Genomic DNA, 19,935 nt, shown 5'->3' with positions numbered 1-19,935 from the left:
GTGGATGGAGAGCTCTTGTACCCTGAGGAAAGCCTCCTTGAATATCTGTGAGCTCTGCTTTGCCCCTTGCCCATGAGCACAGTTTCCCAAGGTGTTTTGTTGACTAACTCCCTGAAGAGCTGGAATTTTGCTTTTCTAAAGTTTAGCTTCCCAATTTTATTTTTGGCCTGTTTCATGTCACTCTGGAGCGTGAACTCAACTACAGCATGGTCACTACAGCTTGGGGAGTTCAAGTTTACTCAAGACCACAGAAAACATGCTACCTAAAATATTAAAGATCTTTTGGAAAATGAAAGAATATATAAGATAGGAGGTAATATTTGTGACTGAAGCTATTCTCATATGTGAACATCCAATTGCAATCATTAGTGGAAAAGGCACTTTTACTTTACAAGGATACCTGAGCTTCTTCCTGTTGCTTTTTCAGCTGTTCCAGCATTTGCTGAAATTCTGCTTCTTTCTGTTCTGCTTCTTCCATGGTTGCTTGATTTTGTTCTTCATAGGCCATGGCAACCACAGCCAGGATCAAGTTAATCAGGTAGAAAGAGCCCAGGAAAATGACCAAAACAAAAAATATCATGTATGTTTTCCCAGCAGCACGCAGTGTCTGGGAAAAAAAGAGATAATAAAGATTTTAGAAGACTTTTACACACTGTTACATAATCTGGTAGCATCTATCGTATAGATTAGAAATACACTGTAAAATTTCTCTGTTTTATCATAAGATGATTATGTTAATTTTTCCACATACAACTAGTTAATATTACATCGTAGCTATATGTGCAAAAATCAAGTTTTGTGTTTGCTATGGTACAGCTGACTATGATCCAGTAGTTTAAATAATTCAGAACTTCTACTAATGAAAATCTCTTTAGGATTTGCTGCCTCCATTATATCTTTTTATTATAGCCTTTAAACCTCTAAATTACTTTAATAGTAACGGGGCTGCTAGCCAGTATCTTACCTTCTTGTCTTATCAGATCCAAACTACAGTGCCACAAAGACAATGCAGAATACAATATGACATCCTGCACAACATCACAGTCCTTCAGGTTAAGGATGTATGTATTTCAGGGACAAGATGTAACGTTCTCAAAGACAACATATTTCTACTAGACTGCAAATCAATTTAGCTAGCATTTATCTGCAGCATGTTTGGGCAAGAAGCATTAACAAGTTCATTTACTAATTTGTGAAAAGGAAACAATAATTCTTAACAATTATTTCTTATTATGTATTGAGAAGCACACAGAAATCTAAGGCCCCTATTGTTTTAGATAACTTACATATATGAAATAAAAGATGATTTGTGTCCCAAAGATCTCAGGTACATGTGAATGAAAAGAACTATGCAAATACTATGTAATAATGGTATTGGTGATGGTGCTGTTTATTTTAATAAGTCCTCACCAGCTGGTAAAGATTCTCCCAAAAGTCCTGAGTCATCAATCGAAACAGTGACAAGAATGCCCAACTGAATGTATCAAAACTTGTGTAGCCATAGTTGGGGTTTCTACCAGCTTTCACACATATATATCCTTCTGGACATTGACTACAAAAGAAGAGGAAATGCTATTTTTAACAACTACTCTAGATTACGATATGCTATAAAAATCACAAAATTGTTCAGGAGTCCCTGTTGCAAATGAAATTTTGAACAAGTAAAACTTTATTCTACATACCTAAGATAAAAAATCCTAGTGGTTTTCAATTTTCAATTTCCTACTGATATTTAATTGCTATAATGACATAGCTAATAGTAATCTATCCTTTCCCACAATTTTTCTTATCTTCATTAGCACAAGAGAAGATTGCCATCTAGCACAGCTAACAGTCAATTGTCAGCCAACTGGCAGTAACTTTTACGCACACAATATTCATGAGATTACCTTTACAAAATTTGTCTAAGGTGCTGAAGAAATTGCCTGTGTAAACTCAAATCACAAAGATGGTTACATTTAGGTATAGTTTCATATTCCAAAATGTTGGTAGTTTGAAACTCTACGGTACAGCTGATACTTTAGTTAGCCACCTGAGCAATTCTAAGTAGTTTTCTTTCTTGACACACTATGAAAAATGATTTTCTTACCCTGCATCTGAGCTATTGCCACACAGTAGAGCATCATTTTGTCCTTCCAAGAAGTAGAAATGACCTGTTTTTTTTTAAAAAAGGAAATAGATTATGAAAAAGACCTAAGGAATTTGAGCTATGATTAAAACTTTTACACTTTAAAGAAATAAGCTAATGGTTTAATTGTGATATATGATGATCAGAAAAGGAAAAAAAAATAGAAAAAAAAATGGAAGTACTGACTTGACAGGAAAATGATGTTTTGTAGAGTCTTAAAGTTGGTCTTTCTTTACAGAATAGAAAGGCAGTTGTATATGTAATTCTCAGTAACTTATACAAATGAATAAGCTACAGCTATTGGGTTAATAATATGTATATGTCAGCAAATGAATAAACAAATACCAGGAAAGCAAGAAAAACAATGAGGTCAATATCCTGACTTTGTTCATATTATATATATATATATATATATATATATATATATATCACTTAGTGTTACTTCTTATAATTATTAATTACATACTTGAATATTACTTGAAAAATCATGGAAGTTTTGCAGCATGAAAGCATTGCACATAACAACATGCACAAGAAATTCTTAACTGGATCTTGACTTGAACAGTGAAGGAGAAACCAAGCTTTTATGGTACATGAAAGATAATACATGTAATTCTGTTACAGAAAACTGTACTTGAAAAATCTGCATTCTGTTAAACTAACAGAACTATTGAACAGAACATTGCTAACTATTAAAACAGGGTTCAAAATTAATTTAGTGAGATGGAAGACTAAAAAGTCCCTGGAACAGGACCTGGACCTGCTCCTGCTGTTCTCCTTTCCCACCCTTTCTCTTTACTGCTGTGATCTAAAAAGGAAAAATCAGTTTGTCATCAATTGCTTGTTCGAGATTTATATGGCAAAAAAAATGGGAATCTCTAGTGGAAATTTTGGGTCGGGTGACATATTATACTGAAGTTGCCAAAATTAGGCATGCTCTGGCTGTTCCCCGGAAAGCAGATGGTTCCTTGAGATTCACCGCCAGCTGGCATGGATTAGCTTAGCTGGCATGAACTATCTCAGGGCTAACACTAAAGAGACAAGTAAGGAATTGCAACCAGTTCCTAAGGACTTTTTCTATTCTACACTACCAGTATATGATGGAGACAGCAAAAAATGTGCCTATTTTAAAGAGGGAGACTGTGCACATCACTTCTACATCTGCAGTCTATTCTCTGACATCAGATAGGAGGCAATAGGTTTGCAGATATTTAGGTGCTCTTATAGTTATTTCCTGTGAGAGATTTACTCGCACTCATAATGAGTGTAAAAATGCAGACAGGCATTGAGATGGATTTTAAAAATTGTGTGTGTGTAATTCACATTCCTATGTGCCACAGCTCCTCCTCTGCTAAGCAAAGGATCCAGATAAACTATCAAATCAGCTCAGCTCGTCAGCCCAGTATTTTAGGAAAAAAAAAAAAAAAGTATATACATATATATCAATTTTTAAATAACAAGATAATGATAAACTAATAGTCAATTCAAATATATGGCACACATAAAGCCATTCCTCTCTTCTCATTTGCCAACTTACTAACAGGAAATAGCCCCAGAGACAAGTTATACTTGACACTTTCTGAAGCAAATAAAGAAGATATGTTCCAACTTGAATGATCAGAAAATACTTCAAAAATAATTCAGATTTTTTTTTTTTAAGATCCTTAAAGGATCTGTTTTATGGCAAGTTTCATTAACAACTCAAGGCATGAAATACAAAAAAAAAAATACACCAAGTATTCTGAAGATATCAAGCTAGAAGAGAAGATGATCAAAATTTAGAATAACCTTTACAACTGACAAGCTGGTCTGAAAGCACTTGGATTTATGTCAACAGAGAAGAAAGGAAAGGAGAGCAAAAGAAAGAAGGGGAAAGGAAAAGGATCTTTTCCAGAGATTTTTAAGGATGGGTTATCATCCAAAATCTTTTTCAAGCTTCCATTTCTAAGATACTACTAGCATGCTGAGATGATAAGTATATTAAAAGATTATAAGGTAGTTTATGATACTTTAATCCAAAAGCATTTAGGTGTTAAACTGAGGCTTCCTAACTTTCAGGGATACAAGCATCAGATCCAATATTCATGCATTTTTCTTCAAAGCTTTAGGATTTACTCCAAAAATCATAATCGGTAGAAGGTTAAATATATATATATACATAGATATATAGTACAATATTGTGTTAAACTACAGTATGATGGTTGCTTTATTTACTATGCAAGGTGTGTTCTTTTAATGAATCTGAGCTGCTAAAATTATGAGTGCTTTTATGCCTTTTGGGTAGGTTACACCATTTTAAATGAAAATATATTCATACGCTTTCAAAATTTTTCAGAAAAAAAAACAATGAAGTAGTTGATATAATGGATTCTTACTTTTATCTTCTATGTATTCATCCCAGTTAAACACTGTCATCGTTGTATTAATAAATGTACCATTTTCACCTATAGAGCTATTAAAGTAGGTAATAACAGTTGTTTCAAAAGTAGAATTGTCTGGAGGCCACTGTAGGCATTTATTCCTCAAGTTGCCCATGAACAGCTGCAGCCCTATTAGTGCAAATACACTCAGACAAAACACAGTCAGGATCATAACATCCGAGAGCTTCTTCACAGACTGAATTAGGGCTCCCACGATAGTCTTCAAGCCTGCAAAGAGGAAGGATTTTTATTATGATACTAAACAAATACTAAACACATAAAAAATCTGATTTTTTCTGATAAAGATTTCATGCAAAATGATAATTAAATGAGTCTAATGTTTGTATAGTATCTGTTAAAAGATTGATTACTTGAGAAGATGAATGAAAAGCTGTAAGTTTATGCTTATTTTAGAGTGTACAGAAATAAAAGTAGATGTTACCAAACATATTCTTTATGCCAAACAAAGTGATTTTATTATTCATGCTATACCTCTGCCCTACATAGGAAAGTACTGTTTGCTTTTGCTGATGCTTCTTGCCCAAACCTTTCTTACATGAACCATTTAGAATTGTTCTGCATTTATAAACCTGTTATAAAGTTATATAAATTTGTATTTTAAAGATAACTTCTGATGATATGAGAGGGCTGATGGTTTGGAGAAGAACGACATCTTTAAAATAATTCCCCATGCAAGGCCCATGCTAACATTTAGAATTTAAATTTTTATACATGACATTTGAAACTCAGTTAAAGTTGTATATCAAGTGCCTGCAATAAATGAGAAAATTTGCATCAATATGAAAGCTTAAAATTAACTTACAGTTAAAACATATAAAGGAAAGCTTGATGTCATAAGATGCAAATCAGATAGGCTGTTTACTGCAAATATCTCATGCAAGTGTTTGTTAAACTCAAAGGCTGACTTTTAAAAAGAAAATGCAGCTAATTAAAAAAAGCAAAAATCAATTTAAATGAAGTTATGTCTTGATTCCTGCTTTTTTATTTTATTAAAAATGTGTAGCAAACAAGGCTTATGCTTCAAAAATGTGAATATAGCCTCTGTGGAACAACAGTCAGCCTCAGTGTTTAACCTAGCTCTCACCTGGAATGACTGATATTGTTTTCAAAGCTCGGAGAACTCTGAATGTTCTCAACGCTGAGACATTGCCCAGGTCCACAAACTCTGTCACATATCTGTAATAGGGGAGTTCACACACAAACACAATGACAGCACACAAGTAACAGTTGGAGAAACGAGGGGCCTAACACCTCACACCAACTACGTCTTACCTGGGATTACAGAAATAGTTTTCAAAGCTCTCAATACTCTGAAAGTTCGAAGAGCTGAAACATTGCCTAGGTTTACAAATTCTGTTACATACCTGTAGGATTAAATCACAGTTACTCAGAATTGAGGCAGATTTCATCCTTATTGCTTGGGTCTTTGTTAAAGACCTTTTCACCGTTCACTGTATTTTGCCTGTGTTATAAATGTCCTTTTGATTGTAAAATTAAATTAATTTATCAAAATAAGCCACACTGACTTGTTTTTGAAACCTAATTTTGTCAGATTCTAGTAGGAAGTCAAAATGATTCCTGTAATTCTGATATGCAGAAAGAAGACAGGATATGAACAGTTCAGGCTGATGGCATTCACAATCCTAACGGGCTGACACACCACGTTGGCCTCTGCAGCACATGCTCAGTTAGAAATACTAAAATGTGTAAAAGAGGTAGAAGAAACATATTGAAACTGCAGGAAGTCCAGGCTCCAAATGTTCTGGTTGACAAAATACCAGGCAATTTTTAGTCACTAAGTTCATCCCATCTGAAAGATTAAAAAAAAAACCCAACAAAAAACAAACCAAAACAAACAGAAGACTTACGCAAATGTAATGACAGTGAAATCTAGCCAGTTCCACGGGTCTCGAAGAAATGTAAAATCTTCTAAGCAGAAGCCCCTTGCAAGAATTTTAATAAGTGATTCAAAGGTATAAATTCCAGTAAATGTGTATCTGAGGAAAATATGCAAGATAGAGTTTATAGAAACATACTCATCCCTATACAGTATGCTCTCTAGTTCCATTTCCTACTCTTTGAGTAGCATAAGAATTTAATAGATATAACCAGCTTTAAACATCTGCAGAATTTCTTCCTTAAAGGAGAAGAGTCAAACTATGATTAAAAGACTACATAACAATGCGTGAATTGAGGTTCAAATGCTATAATCTATGCTAGCAAGTCAGTTGCAAAATTCCGTTACTTCATTGGCATATATTTATGTCCAACCTAATTCTATGCTACAAAAAAAACAAACAAACATATAAAGTCATGATTTCAGAAGTTGCTTCCAGTCTTAATATTAATTTCTTCAGCATTATTTTTATGCTGAAATCTTGTAGAGTACCATGATCTGGCAATGTGTCAAATCTCATCAGCTCTCATTCACTTTGTTAGAGTAGCTGTACCCAGTAGTTCACCTTTAGCTAGACAAGCATAGTACTGGTACAAAATCAATGTTTTCAGATGCAAAATCCTGTACAAGACCAATCAAAACTTTTTTATAGATTCCAATGAAATTTAGTGCTTTTTTTGACTAAATAAAGTTTGCTGAAACACAAAAAGTATAAATGCTTAATTCTGGCATTCTGAGTCATTTCAATTTTCTATCTCCAAATGACACCTTTTTGAAATTTAGTTTCATTTATATTTTTAATGGAAAAGAAGGTAAAACAGACTATTTCAAGTTAAACTGTTTTAAAGGCTCACACTGGTTTTCAGACACAATCAACCTGAAACCAATTTTCCTGTATGATATTTTTCAGTTCAGTCACTAAGAAAAAACAAAAAACTTTTTCCCACACAACAGGGCACAATATGACATGAATAAATATTCAAGCCAGCTACATTTATTCATAAATACTATATGCTAGATATCCTGAATACATATATGTTCATACACAATTCAAAATGAGAATGCCTACACTGACTTTAACTGTCCTATGATTCCACGGTTGATTACTGAAGATTAAACATGTACTTATCATCCAAATCAGATAGAAGTAAAGTTGCATCAGAAGCATAAGATGTTACTACATGAAGCATCATAAAGAGCATTATTTTGCACTGCCTTCAAACAATCACAAAATATACATTTTGTGCATATTGGTGACTGGGGTTGATGCTGGATTGGAACTTTTCTCTTTCTAGCTGCTATTTTCTATGGAGGACTAGCCAATCACTGACACACTTTTGAAAAAGCTTATTTTTCATTAAAAAAGAAAACATTCAATAACATCGTCTTTACTGCACCCTTTATCTATACCAGTTCCTGCAATGCATCCACCCTTTTTACATTCTTGTAAGACTAGAATCCTGTTCCTACGTTACCCATCTAATACTGCAAACAGAGAATGCAAACTGAACTTTCCTTAAAGAAGGAAGCACTGTAGAATATGTTGATTTAATATTGCTCAGAAGAAGCTAGCATCTGAATGGGTTTCAAAACATGTCACAAAGTAGCTGCTGTCAAGTAGATGTTATCCTTATTAGTGTAACACCATTAGCAGCAGTTTATTTCAGATGACTGAATATAATTCAAAAAAAATCCATTTCACTTACTCTACATTCTTTGTCCAGTCAGGAGGGTTACTCATGGTCATAAATACACAGTTGGTCAAAATAGTGCACATGATAAGCATGCTGAATAATGTGGGTGAAGAGTTAAGGAATGTAAGCCAAAACATCTCAGTAAAAGAATATCAAACAAGGTCCTGGTCTGGCAGATATCCAGTATCAGGAGATATTTATCCCTCCACTGCAACGCTGACACTCAGAGGAAAGCACTGAGCATGCTTCATAGTCACTTCTTTAAAGTTAGGACAATCATACACTAAAAATTAGAAAAGCTGAAATATATACATAAAGAAAAAAAAAAACAATATCATAGATAGTTTTTCTCTTTTTAAACAATAACGTGAACATTGAAAGTAGTGGCTTGGCACATTTTAATAGAGAGAATAGATAAATTTGTGAGAAAATTATTTTATCTTCATTTGCTTTTTATAAATACATTTTTGTAATATAAAAAGTGGTAGAGAACAAGTCACATTCTATTCTAAAAAACAAAACCAAAGAACCCTAAAGAAAATCTTAGAACAATTCCATGCTATGAACACTTTCACTGATTTTGACAGAACTGCTCTGTAGTTACAAACCTTCAATTTCAGGGCTAATACATTATTGGAGATGAAAACAGAACACAAAAACGAAAAACAATCACACAGATGAAGCATAAAATGTCCACATGGTGGCACCATCACCAAAAATTAGAAAGATAGCAAAGGTGGTTTTTAGAAAAGCTTTAATTTCTCTAACTAAAATGCAGGTTCCCATGCTGCTACAGTCTAGAAATCTGAGTGTTATGTTGTGTTAAGTATTGTGATGTTCCCCTCACGTTTCCTCTGTATGTCTACATAAAAAACCAAAAATAAAGTAAAAACTTCAAGCAACAGTAAATACCTTTGACTTCCGAACTGCCAAATTATGGCATTACAGTCAGCAGATTTCTGGGTCTTTCACATCTGTAAATGTATCTCAAATCTTTTAATCAGAAGGTAGCTTCTTGCTATACAATTCATATTGAAAAGAGCACAAGAGAAATGATACTATTTTAAAACATAACACATAATGAGTACTTACAAGTCTATGTTTACATCAGCTTTCAAAGTCCTTTATGATGAAATATCCTCTCAAAATTCTCACTATTCTTTCATCAGGGAGAAATAACTGGACTATACTTTCCCAAAATATTAAACAAAGTTTTTTAATATTTTGACTTTGGTCACTCCAACTATTCACCACCATCTCAGTTCTACAATCTTCCATTACTCCATCCAATTGCTTGTTACAAGCTATGGAGTGTCACATAACTGTCAAATAATTATTTGTAGTGACACCACTAGCAAGTGAATACTGACTACATAGTGTTGTCTTTTGAATGATTTGAAGTCATTTGCAGGCTAGCCACTGATAACGTTATCCAGCATTTATTAGACAATCACATCTATCAAACTTCCATTACACCAGAAGTATAATAGAATCTTTCCAAGGGTTATTCCACATGATCCTAGGACCCCTCTATGTAATGCTACCAAAAAAATAAAAAACTCCACAACCAAAAGAAGCACTCAAAAACAAGCTCTGATTTCAATGTGTTTATGTTAGACTCTTGTGAAATATCACTGTGCAAATATTTGTATATGCTTCTTAAGTAATCAGATTTACTGAAGTCAAAGCACTCAATGACTTTGTATCAGATGACGATAATGATAACTTAAAGATCTCCAGCACCAAATTTATATTTTTATCACCGTGGAACTGTAGAAATCCTAACAACTGTGAGGATACCTGTTTTATTCATATATCAAAACACTGAGAAAGACAAAGTGATAGGTTTGTCATTATGACTACTTAGCTTTGTAAATCTCAACTTATAATGTGGAAAATCCAACCTACTTAGACAGAAATAAAAGTTTATAAGGTTACAAGTGCATAAAGCAATAATAATGAAGGAATAGACAGGTATATAGGGCTGAGAATGCAAATAAGAAACCTAAGCTGTTCTATCAAACTAGCTTTCAATTTGGATCTGAATCAAAAAATGAAAAGGAATAATGAAACAAGATTTCCACTAAAAATTCAAGCAAGTACATAGCTGGGATCAAAGATTTCATTTTAACACAAGGTGTTGGTGATGAACTGAAAGTATTTTGAAGAATATACCTGCAGTTTGTGAAAAATGTGGTAGAATTGAAAAGATGAAAAAAAAGTTTGAGGATTACATGGAAAATGAGAGGAAAGGAAGAAAAAAAGGATGTGGAAGAAAAGGACAGAGGAAGAAATTGTAAACAAAGATGACTGGTTGTCTCCTGATGTTGCTATACTATGATCCAACAATAACAAATAAAAAAAAGGGGAAAAGAAAAAGAATAGAAAGAGAAATAATAGAAAGAAGAGAGACAAAGCACCACAGATCATATCAACCCTGGACACGTGCCAGTGAACGATTTAAATACTAAACAATATCTTATTGACTACAGTTTTAGACTGACCACTTGAAAAGGATATGAATGTACCAAAATCTTAATAGCTATTTTTCTAAGAGGATTGAAAGGAGTTAACATGTACAGGGCAGAGGTGGCACTGAATCGAAATATTGCCTTCCCTTTATTCAATACTATGAAGGTCTGGAAAAAGAAACACAGAATTAAAAATTACATTTAAAAGACACCAACAAGTTACAGTTTCTGAGGTTAAACCCTGAATCATTTTCATTCCATCATTAATCATATCTGGTCAAACTCTTCTATTTGCACCGCCCACTTCACTCATCTCAGAATCAGAATCCCCTTGTCTCGTTCACATACAGCAGATTCTAGACAAATTACTATCAATAGAATTGCATTAAAATGTTTTAAGAATTTATTTAGAAATCATAAGCAATCCTGATATTGCTAGCTAGAAAATAAAGACAGATACATTGAGGCACTAATATACATTCTATAGCTTATAATATATCTACTGGTGCATGTAATATAAAAAAAAATAAAAAAATAAAAAAGACTCATGAAAACATCAGCATTTCCTTAATCAAATAACCAGAATTAATTACCATACCATCAAAGTACTAAGACTGTAGTATCATAGTACCATAGAGTAATGTAGTTTTCCAAAGTGAAATAGCAAAAAGGAAACTGCAAGTGTTCAATAACCAGTTTTTGGTCATAACATAAATATGGTGGATAGTTTTCACTGTAATTCAAGAAATAATAAACATATTGCTTCTCCCTGTAACTATTTCATGTGAGAGTTTCATAGCTGTAACTGTCTATCTTTCTTACATCACACTTCACTTTTACCTAATACAGAATTCAATAATCTACGTATTTTCACTCTCTCTCCATTGTTTCAGCAATGATTCGTGTGTATTGCTAGCATTATATATACATATATATATAAATGCATATATATGTGTGTAGATGTAACAGTTTTCTTAAAATCTGGAAAATAAAGAAATATAAAGTGTTTATTCAACATGCAGTGCTTTCAAAAATTATTTAGATATCCACGCATTTGGGTAAATTCCTATCTATTTCTATTTTCTTTCCAAACATGGGTGAAAGTTCACTCTCACTGAAGGTATGAGGATCTACCTAACACTGTGACAGATGTAAAAAGCCTGAAGGGACATAACCCATAAAAAACTGGAACAGTGCCAGGAGCTATCACCTATCTCAGCTGGAATCAGAGGGCAGTGTTTTCAAAGACTCTACTTTCTGAGAAGGTGTGCCAAATGCAGCAGATGAAATCCAGGAAACACAAATCCTCCCCTTGCTTGGAATCATAAACTTTAGCTCTTCCAAATGAAACATATGTTCAGATACACAGACACATGTTGATTCTCAACCATACTTAGGTTCTTAACTGTAAAGGAGAAAGAATTCATCTCTAAAGTGGTATCTTTTCTACCACTGCTTTTCAACTCCATCAATATTCTCCCCTGAGTTTTAGAAACTCTGTTCCAAAATCAGTTTTTCACGTCTTCAGTTTCCTTTGCTCTGACACAACATTTAATGATACATCATATGAGCAATGCTGGCTTATCAAGACAAACTGAAAAATTAAAATGCAATCTGACCTAAATACACAAGTAAGAATGTTCGAAAATATACAAAGAGCACCAAGAAAAATACCAAAAGAAATTATGATTGCAAAACATGTAATTTGGGGTCTCACATCTTGATCTAGAAACCTAGAAACTATGCTTTTGCAGAAGAACAAGACAACTGCTATGTATGTCTAATTCGGAGGCAAGAAATTCAGGAGTGTACTTCATTTGCACAGAGAATTCCAGAATTACTTTTCTGGTTTCCAAATCATGATAATGATAACTTACAGATCTCCAGCACCAAATTTAGATTTTTACTACTGTGGAACTGGGAAAGGAGGAAGGAAAGAAATCAGCATTTGGACCCAAATTTCTTTTGCCTTACTTCTAGTCTTCCACAGGATTACCCACTCGAGTTAACTGAGTAGAAAGAAGTATTTAGTTAGAAACCTAATTTTCAAATTTAACTCACAATTCTCCATAAATCAACTGAGTTTTGGAAATTCTGCAATGAATATTTAAGGTAGAGCTGATTCATATTAAAGCTGTTGTCTCTGTTTAGTATATCCTTAATTCTTGAAGTAAAAATATTTAAATTATTATTATTTTTTGCTTAATTCAGGTTTTTTTCCTAAAAATTCTTCCATGTTCATTGATAATATAAAAACAATACAATAAATATTAAGCCAAAACATGAAGGAATGGAATTCTGGAATTCTGGAGGAAACCCATGGCCAGATGGGTAAAAGTCTACAGTTTAGCACTATTATGTTTGGCCTCGCAGTTGTTGCTGGGTTTTAGTGTGTTTGTTCTTATTTTTTGTTTTTTGGTTTTTTTTTAAGTGAACATGTCTATAAAGTATCTTGGAAATTACATAAAACTTTCTGGACACTACAAGAGGAATTTTATCCTTCTCTCTATTTATTTGCCTCTGTCAAACACCTCCTTTGTAATAACAATCAATGAGGAATATAAATCCAGATATGAAAAATTTTTCACCCAGAGCATCTAAGTATCATGTTCTTTCTACTGACTGAATGAAAATGAAAGACCTTCAACATATCCTGTGAAATTACTCTTCCATACTTCCATATCCTTCCTAGCAACAAGAGAATGCAGGCTAAGCCTTCCATGTGACAATGAAGAAAGTCAGGGAGAAGGTGTCTAGCTGCCTTTGAGATGGAATCCAAAATCATCTGCTACTCACATGTATTATAGAACATTTAATGAAAAAACAGCATGCTGAAGATAGCCCTTGTGCTACTTTTTCAATAGTTTTCCTGTGAATAAAACACTGAAAGCTACAGATTTGAATGAAATGCCAAATATATTAAAATAAACCTGAATCCACTTCTACCTACAGACTGGATTCCACAGACTTGCATTTCTAACTTCTGTTCTTACAATTGAGATTTCTGCCAAAGAAAGAAATCAGAATATAATGGTAAACAAAGACTTGATCCCTAACAGCGGAAATGCTAAGCCTGCCAAGAAGTCTGCTGTATTTTAATCTTCTCAAAGTTTCACAGAAAGATACAATACACTCACTTTTTTATTGATGTAATATGGGTCCAGGTCTTCCAAGGGCTCAGATACCATTCCTGGAGGTATATCGCCGTAAATAAATGGCAGGGTCTTTCCTGCCTCCAAGTCGCTGTTTGGCTTTGGGCCATCTTCATCATCATCATCTTTGCGTTCTTGTTTGGACTTTTTAGCTTTTTCTTCATTGATACGTTGTTCAATAGCTGCAAGTGATTCTCTTGTGAAATAGCGGAAGCTGTCAGGTCCTGGTGGTACCAGCACTGACTGTGCCATCTTTTCATCCTGCACCTCTTAATTACTGTTTAGCCTCCCTTATAAAAAAAGTGCTAAAAATATAAAAACACACACACAAAAAAAATTAGAGCAATATAAACAGTCACATACAATGTAAAAGAATATACCTGCATAGAAATTTCTGTGGGACATCTTCCTTAAATACAGTAATTATCAACCAAGAGGAAGTTGCTTTTTTTCATTTGCTTTTATTTCAGGATAAGCCATTTTCCTCTGCAGCTTGCCTCTTGGTGGTAACATTTAATTTAAAATTTTATTAATACTTGTGAAGGTAGGTTAGCAAAAACAAAACAAAAAAACTGTATACATGTAATACAATAACATCTTTTCTTTTTCAAGGATAATGAATAAAATAGGAGATATTTTTCCAGCACATTCACTGCGAGGCATCAGCAGTTCTGAATTGTTTACGAATCAGTGTTGAGGAATGAGAATGCAGTCAGTTCACATCTTTATTATCTTGCTTAAGCTGCACCTTGAACCAACCATCCCTCTAGCTCAAAGGACCAAAAATGACTTAGAATCCACTACTGGCACTTAAGGCCAGAGGGCTCAGTTGAAAGCAACATGAGATGCTCCTTCTGTTCAGGTACAAATATGCTGCCTTTGCAGAGCTGCCAGCTCAGGAAACAAGGAATCAGGCACAAGCACCTGTATTCCGATCCCCTGCCTGGCAACACATTGTGCACTGGAAGAATTGCTGAATTAAACAAAAATTGTATTTAATCATTAGATAACGCACTTTTAGGACTGATACCATACAGAATGTACAGTAACATTTTTAATTTTTCACTAACAAGGGCAGAACATGTCTTCTTAATAGCTCCAGACAGCTCAGTTAAACAGAACAAATGAAAAATATTCCTAATGCAAATACTTCAGTCTGAAATCATAAACACTACCTCTGCTGAAGCCTTCAATTATTTTTCTCAAGTCCTTATCCTGAGTAAGCACATTAAAAATCCAGCAAATGCAATAAAAAAGTAACTTCTCTGTAAGTCGATATAGCCAAGAAATGATTATCAAATTAAAATAATGCAACAGTTAAAATACAATCTGGATAATCCTATTTTACTCTTTGCCTAAATATATACATTCCTGCACAGCAGCAACAAATTCAGATTTTGGAAGCCTGCTAAATAAACCACAGCACAATGCTTTCCCCTTCTTTTCATCCATATGCATATGGCTCTTTACACCTACGCAGACATCCACACACATCCCAACTTCTGCAGGTCTCCCTGCAAACAACCCCTTCCATTGCAGGCAAAAGCACCAGGGGCATTCTGTCACGGATGGTCTGTAGCAAATTGCTTCTAGAACACATACACAGACTGGCAGCAGCACAAGGGTTAATTAGGAAAATGCAAGTGGTCCTGCTGCAAAATCCTGCCAGATTTTATTGTTAATCACACACATTTTAAAAAGGCATAATTCTGTCTTAACATTGCTGGAAACAATTAAAAATTCATTACCAGTGTAGAATCTTGCACTTACTGGGTTTGGAATGGCACCCAAGAACACTGCAGCTAAATTCCATCATGTCTTTTCCTTCTTCTTTTTTTTCTTTTTTTTTTTTCTTCTTCTTCTTCTTTTTTTTTTTTTTTTTTAAATCTCCTACAGACCACACCTAACTTCCTGCTGAAGGATCTTGGTTATTGAAGTCAACCCCGGCATTTCCCGTGAGCCTACTAGGTGTTGTAAATTTTTCTGCCACTAGATGGTATTGATGTACATCCAGAAATTCATGTCAGAAATGGCAAAGAATTTTTTGCACACTCAAACACTTGCTTAAACTGAGACTGCGGGACTAAAATACATGATTTTATATAACCAGCCAGGTCTCAGGATTCTCAAAAATTCTTTTGAATATAGAGCAGCTACTGCTGTTGAGACGATAGCTGTTAAAACTGAAAGGTGACACAGAAAAGAAAGTAGGAGGGATAGCAAAAAGAAATAGGAAAATGGAGGCTGCACAGTGTACAACAAAGGCAGTTGCTGAGTCTCTCTGCAGTCTGGTTTATTTTAAATCAAAGCTTTTATTTTTTAAAACACATTTATTTATACAGTATGTTTAATGTTTAATCTAGGAAACTCAGCAATGCAAGGGAAGGACTGAAGTTTTTAATGCTCACTGCAATAGTGAATTCCTGCACAGCAACTGCCATCCATTAGCAGGAAGCAAGCCGCAATCACCAGGAGCACTCCCAGATGGCAAACCAAGGAGATACCATTCCTGGCCCCGCAGCACCTAAATGCCATCTTGCTTCTTGTCTCTTCCACCCTTTATCTATATTTTCTACATTTACAGATTTTCAATCTTCTTTCTCCTACTGCAGTAATCTCACTTTTTTTATCCTCTCTTTCTCAGCACCAGAAATACTCTGCCCTTCCCTCCTACTCCCAGCCATATCCAAATCTCTTTCAAACTTCTTGAGCAACACATTCCTGTAGCTATAGATTCAGACCTGCAAGCAGCCAGTTACTTCTGTCCCTCAGCCACCTCCTTTCCTTGTGCTGTGAAAAGGATTAAAGAAGCTGAGGAAAGTAATAAGAAGCAAAGGGTCACTATGAAGTGAGAAAGACTGGAGGAAAATAAAGAAGGTTAAAAGAGGCCATTTCTGTGGCTTTTAAAAGAGGACAAGGAAGAGAAGGACAAATACCAATAATTTGATTCTTTGGTAATTGTGGCAAGAGAAAGAACAGTTTGACTAGACCAAAAGAGAGTTTTCAAAAGTTTTAAGCAATTAAGAACAAATACATCAAACAAGAAATATATTTTACTCACATGAGAACATTGATTTGGTTTTGAATCATTTAGACATTACAGAATATTTAAAGATAATATTAAAAGTGCTTTTCAAATGAAAATTATTTTGATGGAGTTTTGTAATTTCATAAATGACTCCACGAAATCAATAGAAATTTTGCAAACATTTCTTTGTAACCAATTTTTTTTTATAAAAATAAAGCTTTGGGTGAAAACTTCTGGCTGGTTCTAATTAGAATTGTGGTTTACTTGAAGCAGCTCTGCAGTCTCAAAATAAAAGAATTATGAGACAGCACAGATTCACAGGACTAAAAGATCTAACTACAAAAGAATGCTTATTATTTATAGATGTAGATTTGTACATACGTTTGTGCCGCTGCTTTAGAAAATAAAATAAACCAAATACCTAAAAAGCGTGGCTAATTCACACAATATGGGAAAGGGACTTCACTCTGTTGTGTCTGTTACACCATGCTAAATTTTCTTATTAGTCTGATTGTATGTTTCTTATTGCATAGATCAGAAATTACATGAGACATTGATTTGACTTCCACAAGTGCTATACAGTCTAGATAAATAGAATTAGGAAAAAGAGTGAACAGTAAAGACAAAAAGAAAACAGGCAGTGGGACACTATCCCAGTATTTTGCATGTCTATGGTCTTGCTAGAGTGAAAGGTGAAAAGAACAAGAATTTCAGATGCAATACGGCCTTTGCCATCTTTGCAAGAGAAATATATGTACTTCTACAGAGGACAGTACAGTACTGCATCTAGAGAAGCTAGTAACAATCATTAAAATACAGTCATCAGATGCTACATAGCTATATTGTGATAGATGAAATTAATAGAGATAGGAAGAGATAAAGATCAAATCAAACCATAAGTATCAATAAAATATAACTTACATTTAAAAATTCTTGTTCAAACATGTCAAAAACTACCTAAAATATAAACATGGAACAATGAGAATTCTGATAACAGGTAGCTTCTGACTGCAGTGTCGCTTCCAGCCTGCAGCCATGAATGTACCTTAGGACTAATTCTGTCACCAGTGGTATCCATGTTCCCACTACTATAGCATGTAGGAAAGCATGAAGTGGTCTGTGTCCTCTCTTCTACTCAATCAGGAAAGCACTCATGGCCCATATAAAGTGCAGAGTTTTAGAAATGTTGTGTGTCACATGTAAACAAATTTTACATGAAGGTCAATTATATTTGACAGCACAAAGCTGAGAAACTTCTGAGTCTTTTTCTGGATGTCTAGAAGCCATTCATCTATAGACAATCTTGATTAATAAAATAAGATGAGAAACAATAACCAGCCTCTCCTCAGAAAAATTAATTGTGTTTGTTCAGCGTAAAGGCTGAGCATTAAAATGCACAAGTGGCAACTTGCCATCGTTCTGTGGCTCTGTTATCCTTTTACTCTCAGTTATTTCCAGCTGTGTGTTCCTGCAGTCTCATAAATTGTCCTTAAGTGCATGCCTTTTCATTTAAAGATCTGAATTTCATCTCATCCCAGTAATGCTAGTCATCAAGCTCATCTTGTCTTTTCTGCGTAACAGCTTGATCCTTCTTTAACAATGCCTTGTAACTTTGTGACTGGAACAAATTACACTGGCATATCTCCACTTTCTTTGACGAAACAATTAATAGAAAGATTAAGTAGAATTTTTCCCAAAAATATATTGGTAACCAGCAATTTTGACCAAAGTGTAGTTTACTTTGATATTTGCTGTAGTGTTCAAAATAAATTAAAAATGCCATTCAAAGAACATTAATCTTGCAAAGAGAGCAGAAGAGAAAAATAGGAAGAGAGATTGTTCTTCTTGTAAATACTACACATTTAATCACATGGATTGCATCTAAAGAAATTCCTGGCACTTCTTCCCTCATGCTACTTAAAATATTTCTCCTCTTTTTATCTGGCATATAGGCAAAGAGGTTGTGGGGTTGAACTGAAGCAAGAGAGAATTGTTAGGAAAACCTTTTACCAGTGCCAGCAGACAAAGGGAGCAGACTTGCCTCAATCATTCAAGGGCTTTGAGAAAGGTCAAGTCTTGTAAAAAGATGCTATAAGAAAGATCAGCAGTGAGTGTGAGATTTGTAGCAAACCGATAGGATAAGAATCTGGAAACTTGTCACAAACCCTTAATGTTTAAGGATCGTGTTTAAATACTGCTTTTTAATGTTTTGTGCTGCTCCGTCTGCTACAATTCTTCCCTGGCATCAAGGAAGCAAAAGCTTATTATTTACATACTAGAGACACAGAAAAGAATGGGGTTATGGCTGCACTGATTGAGAGTTTTTCAAGAGTAAATAGGATGCAGGGCAGAAGAAAGTCCCATCGTGTGCAAGAAAACTTCTTAAGGGACTCTTAATGGAGACAAGGAAGATTAGTTCCTTAGGAAGCATTCATGAGGAATAAGAGAGATCTGCTACCAGATTTAATTTACTCACCTTTTTCTCCGTCTAGTTTTCTTCCTTTTCTCCTAGCCTGATGAGAAGAAATTAAGACAAACAAATTTAAAGGAGCCATTCCATTGTCCAGACTCTTGTTTGCACCCTGCACCACTGCTACTCCCACATATGAGCAAAATAAATTCTGGAAAATGTTGTTGCATCTCAAAGAGCTACAGCACTTTTGGATGCTACAGCACTCCACAACACTGCATGAATTATTGTATAATATTTGATTGCCCTGTCTGAAGGGGGAAGGTTTACAGCTAGTGTAATATCTCAGTTAAGATTCATGGTCTCGCTGCTTCACTGCTGAAATTAGCATACAACATATAAAATCAATTTTCCTGTTCTTGAGGTCTGTGTGTTTCATACTGTGGTGCTCTGCATGTTCAATAATCAGAGCTCTGACAGAGGTCTCTTCGTAGAGTATGTGTGTACTGAATGGTAAGATACAAACAGTTTGTGTTTTCTACATAACAGTTTCTTCCAAATGGCTTCTAGAAGAGCTATATAAAAATACAGCTTCCTACACATTGTCCAACATTCAAAATGGACGTGTAATTAGCAAATTATCTGTGAAATACAGTTTCAGAAAAAACTTAAGCCAGTGTGAGATGGTGCAGTCAGAAGGGACAGCTCCATTCT

The 19,935-nt window shown here is 34.5% G+C and overlaps 1 protein-coding gene across 10 annotated transcripts in view; it reads right to left on the bottom strand.

The window, feature by feature from the left end:
• LOC116232906 (sodium channel protein type 2 subunit alpha) overlaps window positions 1-19,935 on the bottom strand; it is a 189,772-nt gene that overhangs the window by 41,747 nt on the left and 128,090 nt on the right. For 6 of the 10 annotated variants that reach the window (XM_090143890.1, XM_090143885.1, XM_090143892.1 and 3 more), the window contains 9 exons: window positions 13,769-14,088; window positions 10,682-10,799; window positions 8,173-8,263; window positions 6,438-6,566; window positions 5,842-5,933; window positions 4,504-4,776; window positions 2,090-2,153; window positions 1,411-1,552; window positions 401-607 (listed from right to left, as the gene is read on the bottom strand). In XM_090143890.1, coding sequence (XP_090000016.1) covers window positions 401-607; window positions 1,411-1,552; window positions 2,090-2,153; window positions 4,504-4,776; window positions 5,842-5,933; window positions 6,438-6,566; window positions 8,173-8,263; window positions 10,682-10,799; window positions 13,769-14,035 — 1,383 coding nt within the window. In that variant the 5' untranslated portion in view covers window positions 14,036-14,088. Of the gene's footprint in view, window positions 1-400; window positions 608-1,410; window positions 1,553-2,089; window positions 2,154-4,503; window positions 4,777-5,841; window positions 5,934-6,437; window positions 6,567-8,172; window positions 8,264-10,681; window positions 10,800-13,768; window positions 14,089-15,553; window positions 16,882-19,287; window positions 19,325-19,935 lie in introns of those variants that run through there. The other 4 variants (XM_090143884.1, XM_090143886.1, XM_090143888.1 and 1 more) reach the window with 2 other exon arrangements.

Source organism: Phasianus colchicus, chromosome 7 (assembly GCF_987193195.1).
Source record: "Phasianus colchicus chromosome 7, bPhaCol1.hap1.1, whole genome shotgun sequence".
In the NCBI taxonomy this organism is placed as follows: domain Eukaryota; kingdom Metazoa; phylum Chordata; class Aves; order Galliformes; family Phasianidae; genus Phasianus; species Phasianus colchicus.
This window is presented reverse-complemented; position numbering and strand designations above follow the sequence as displayed.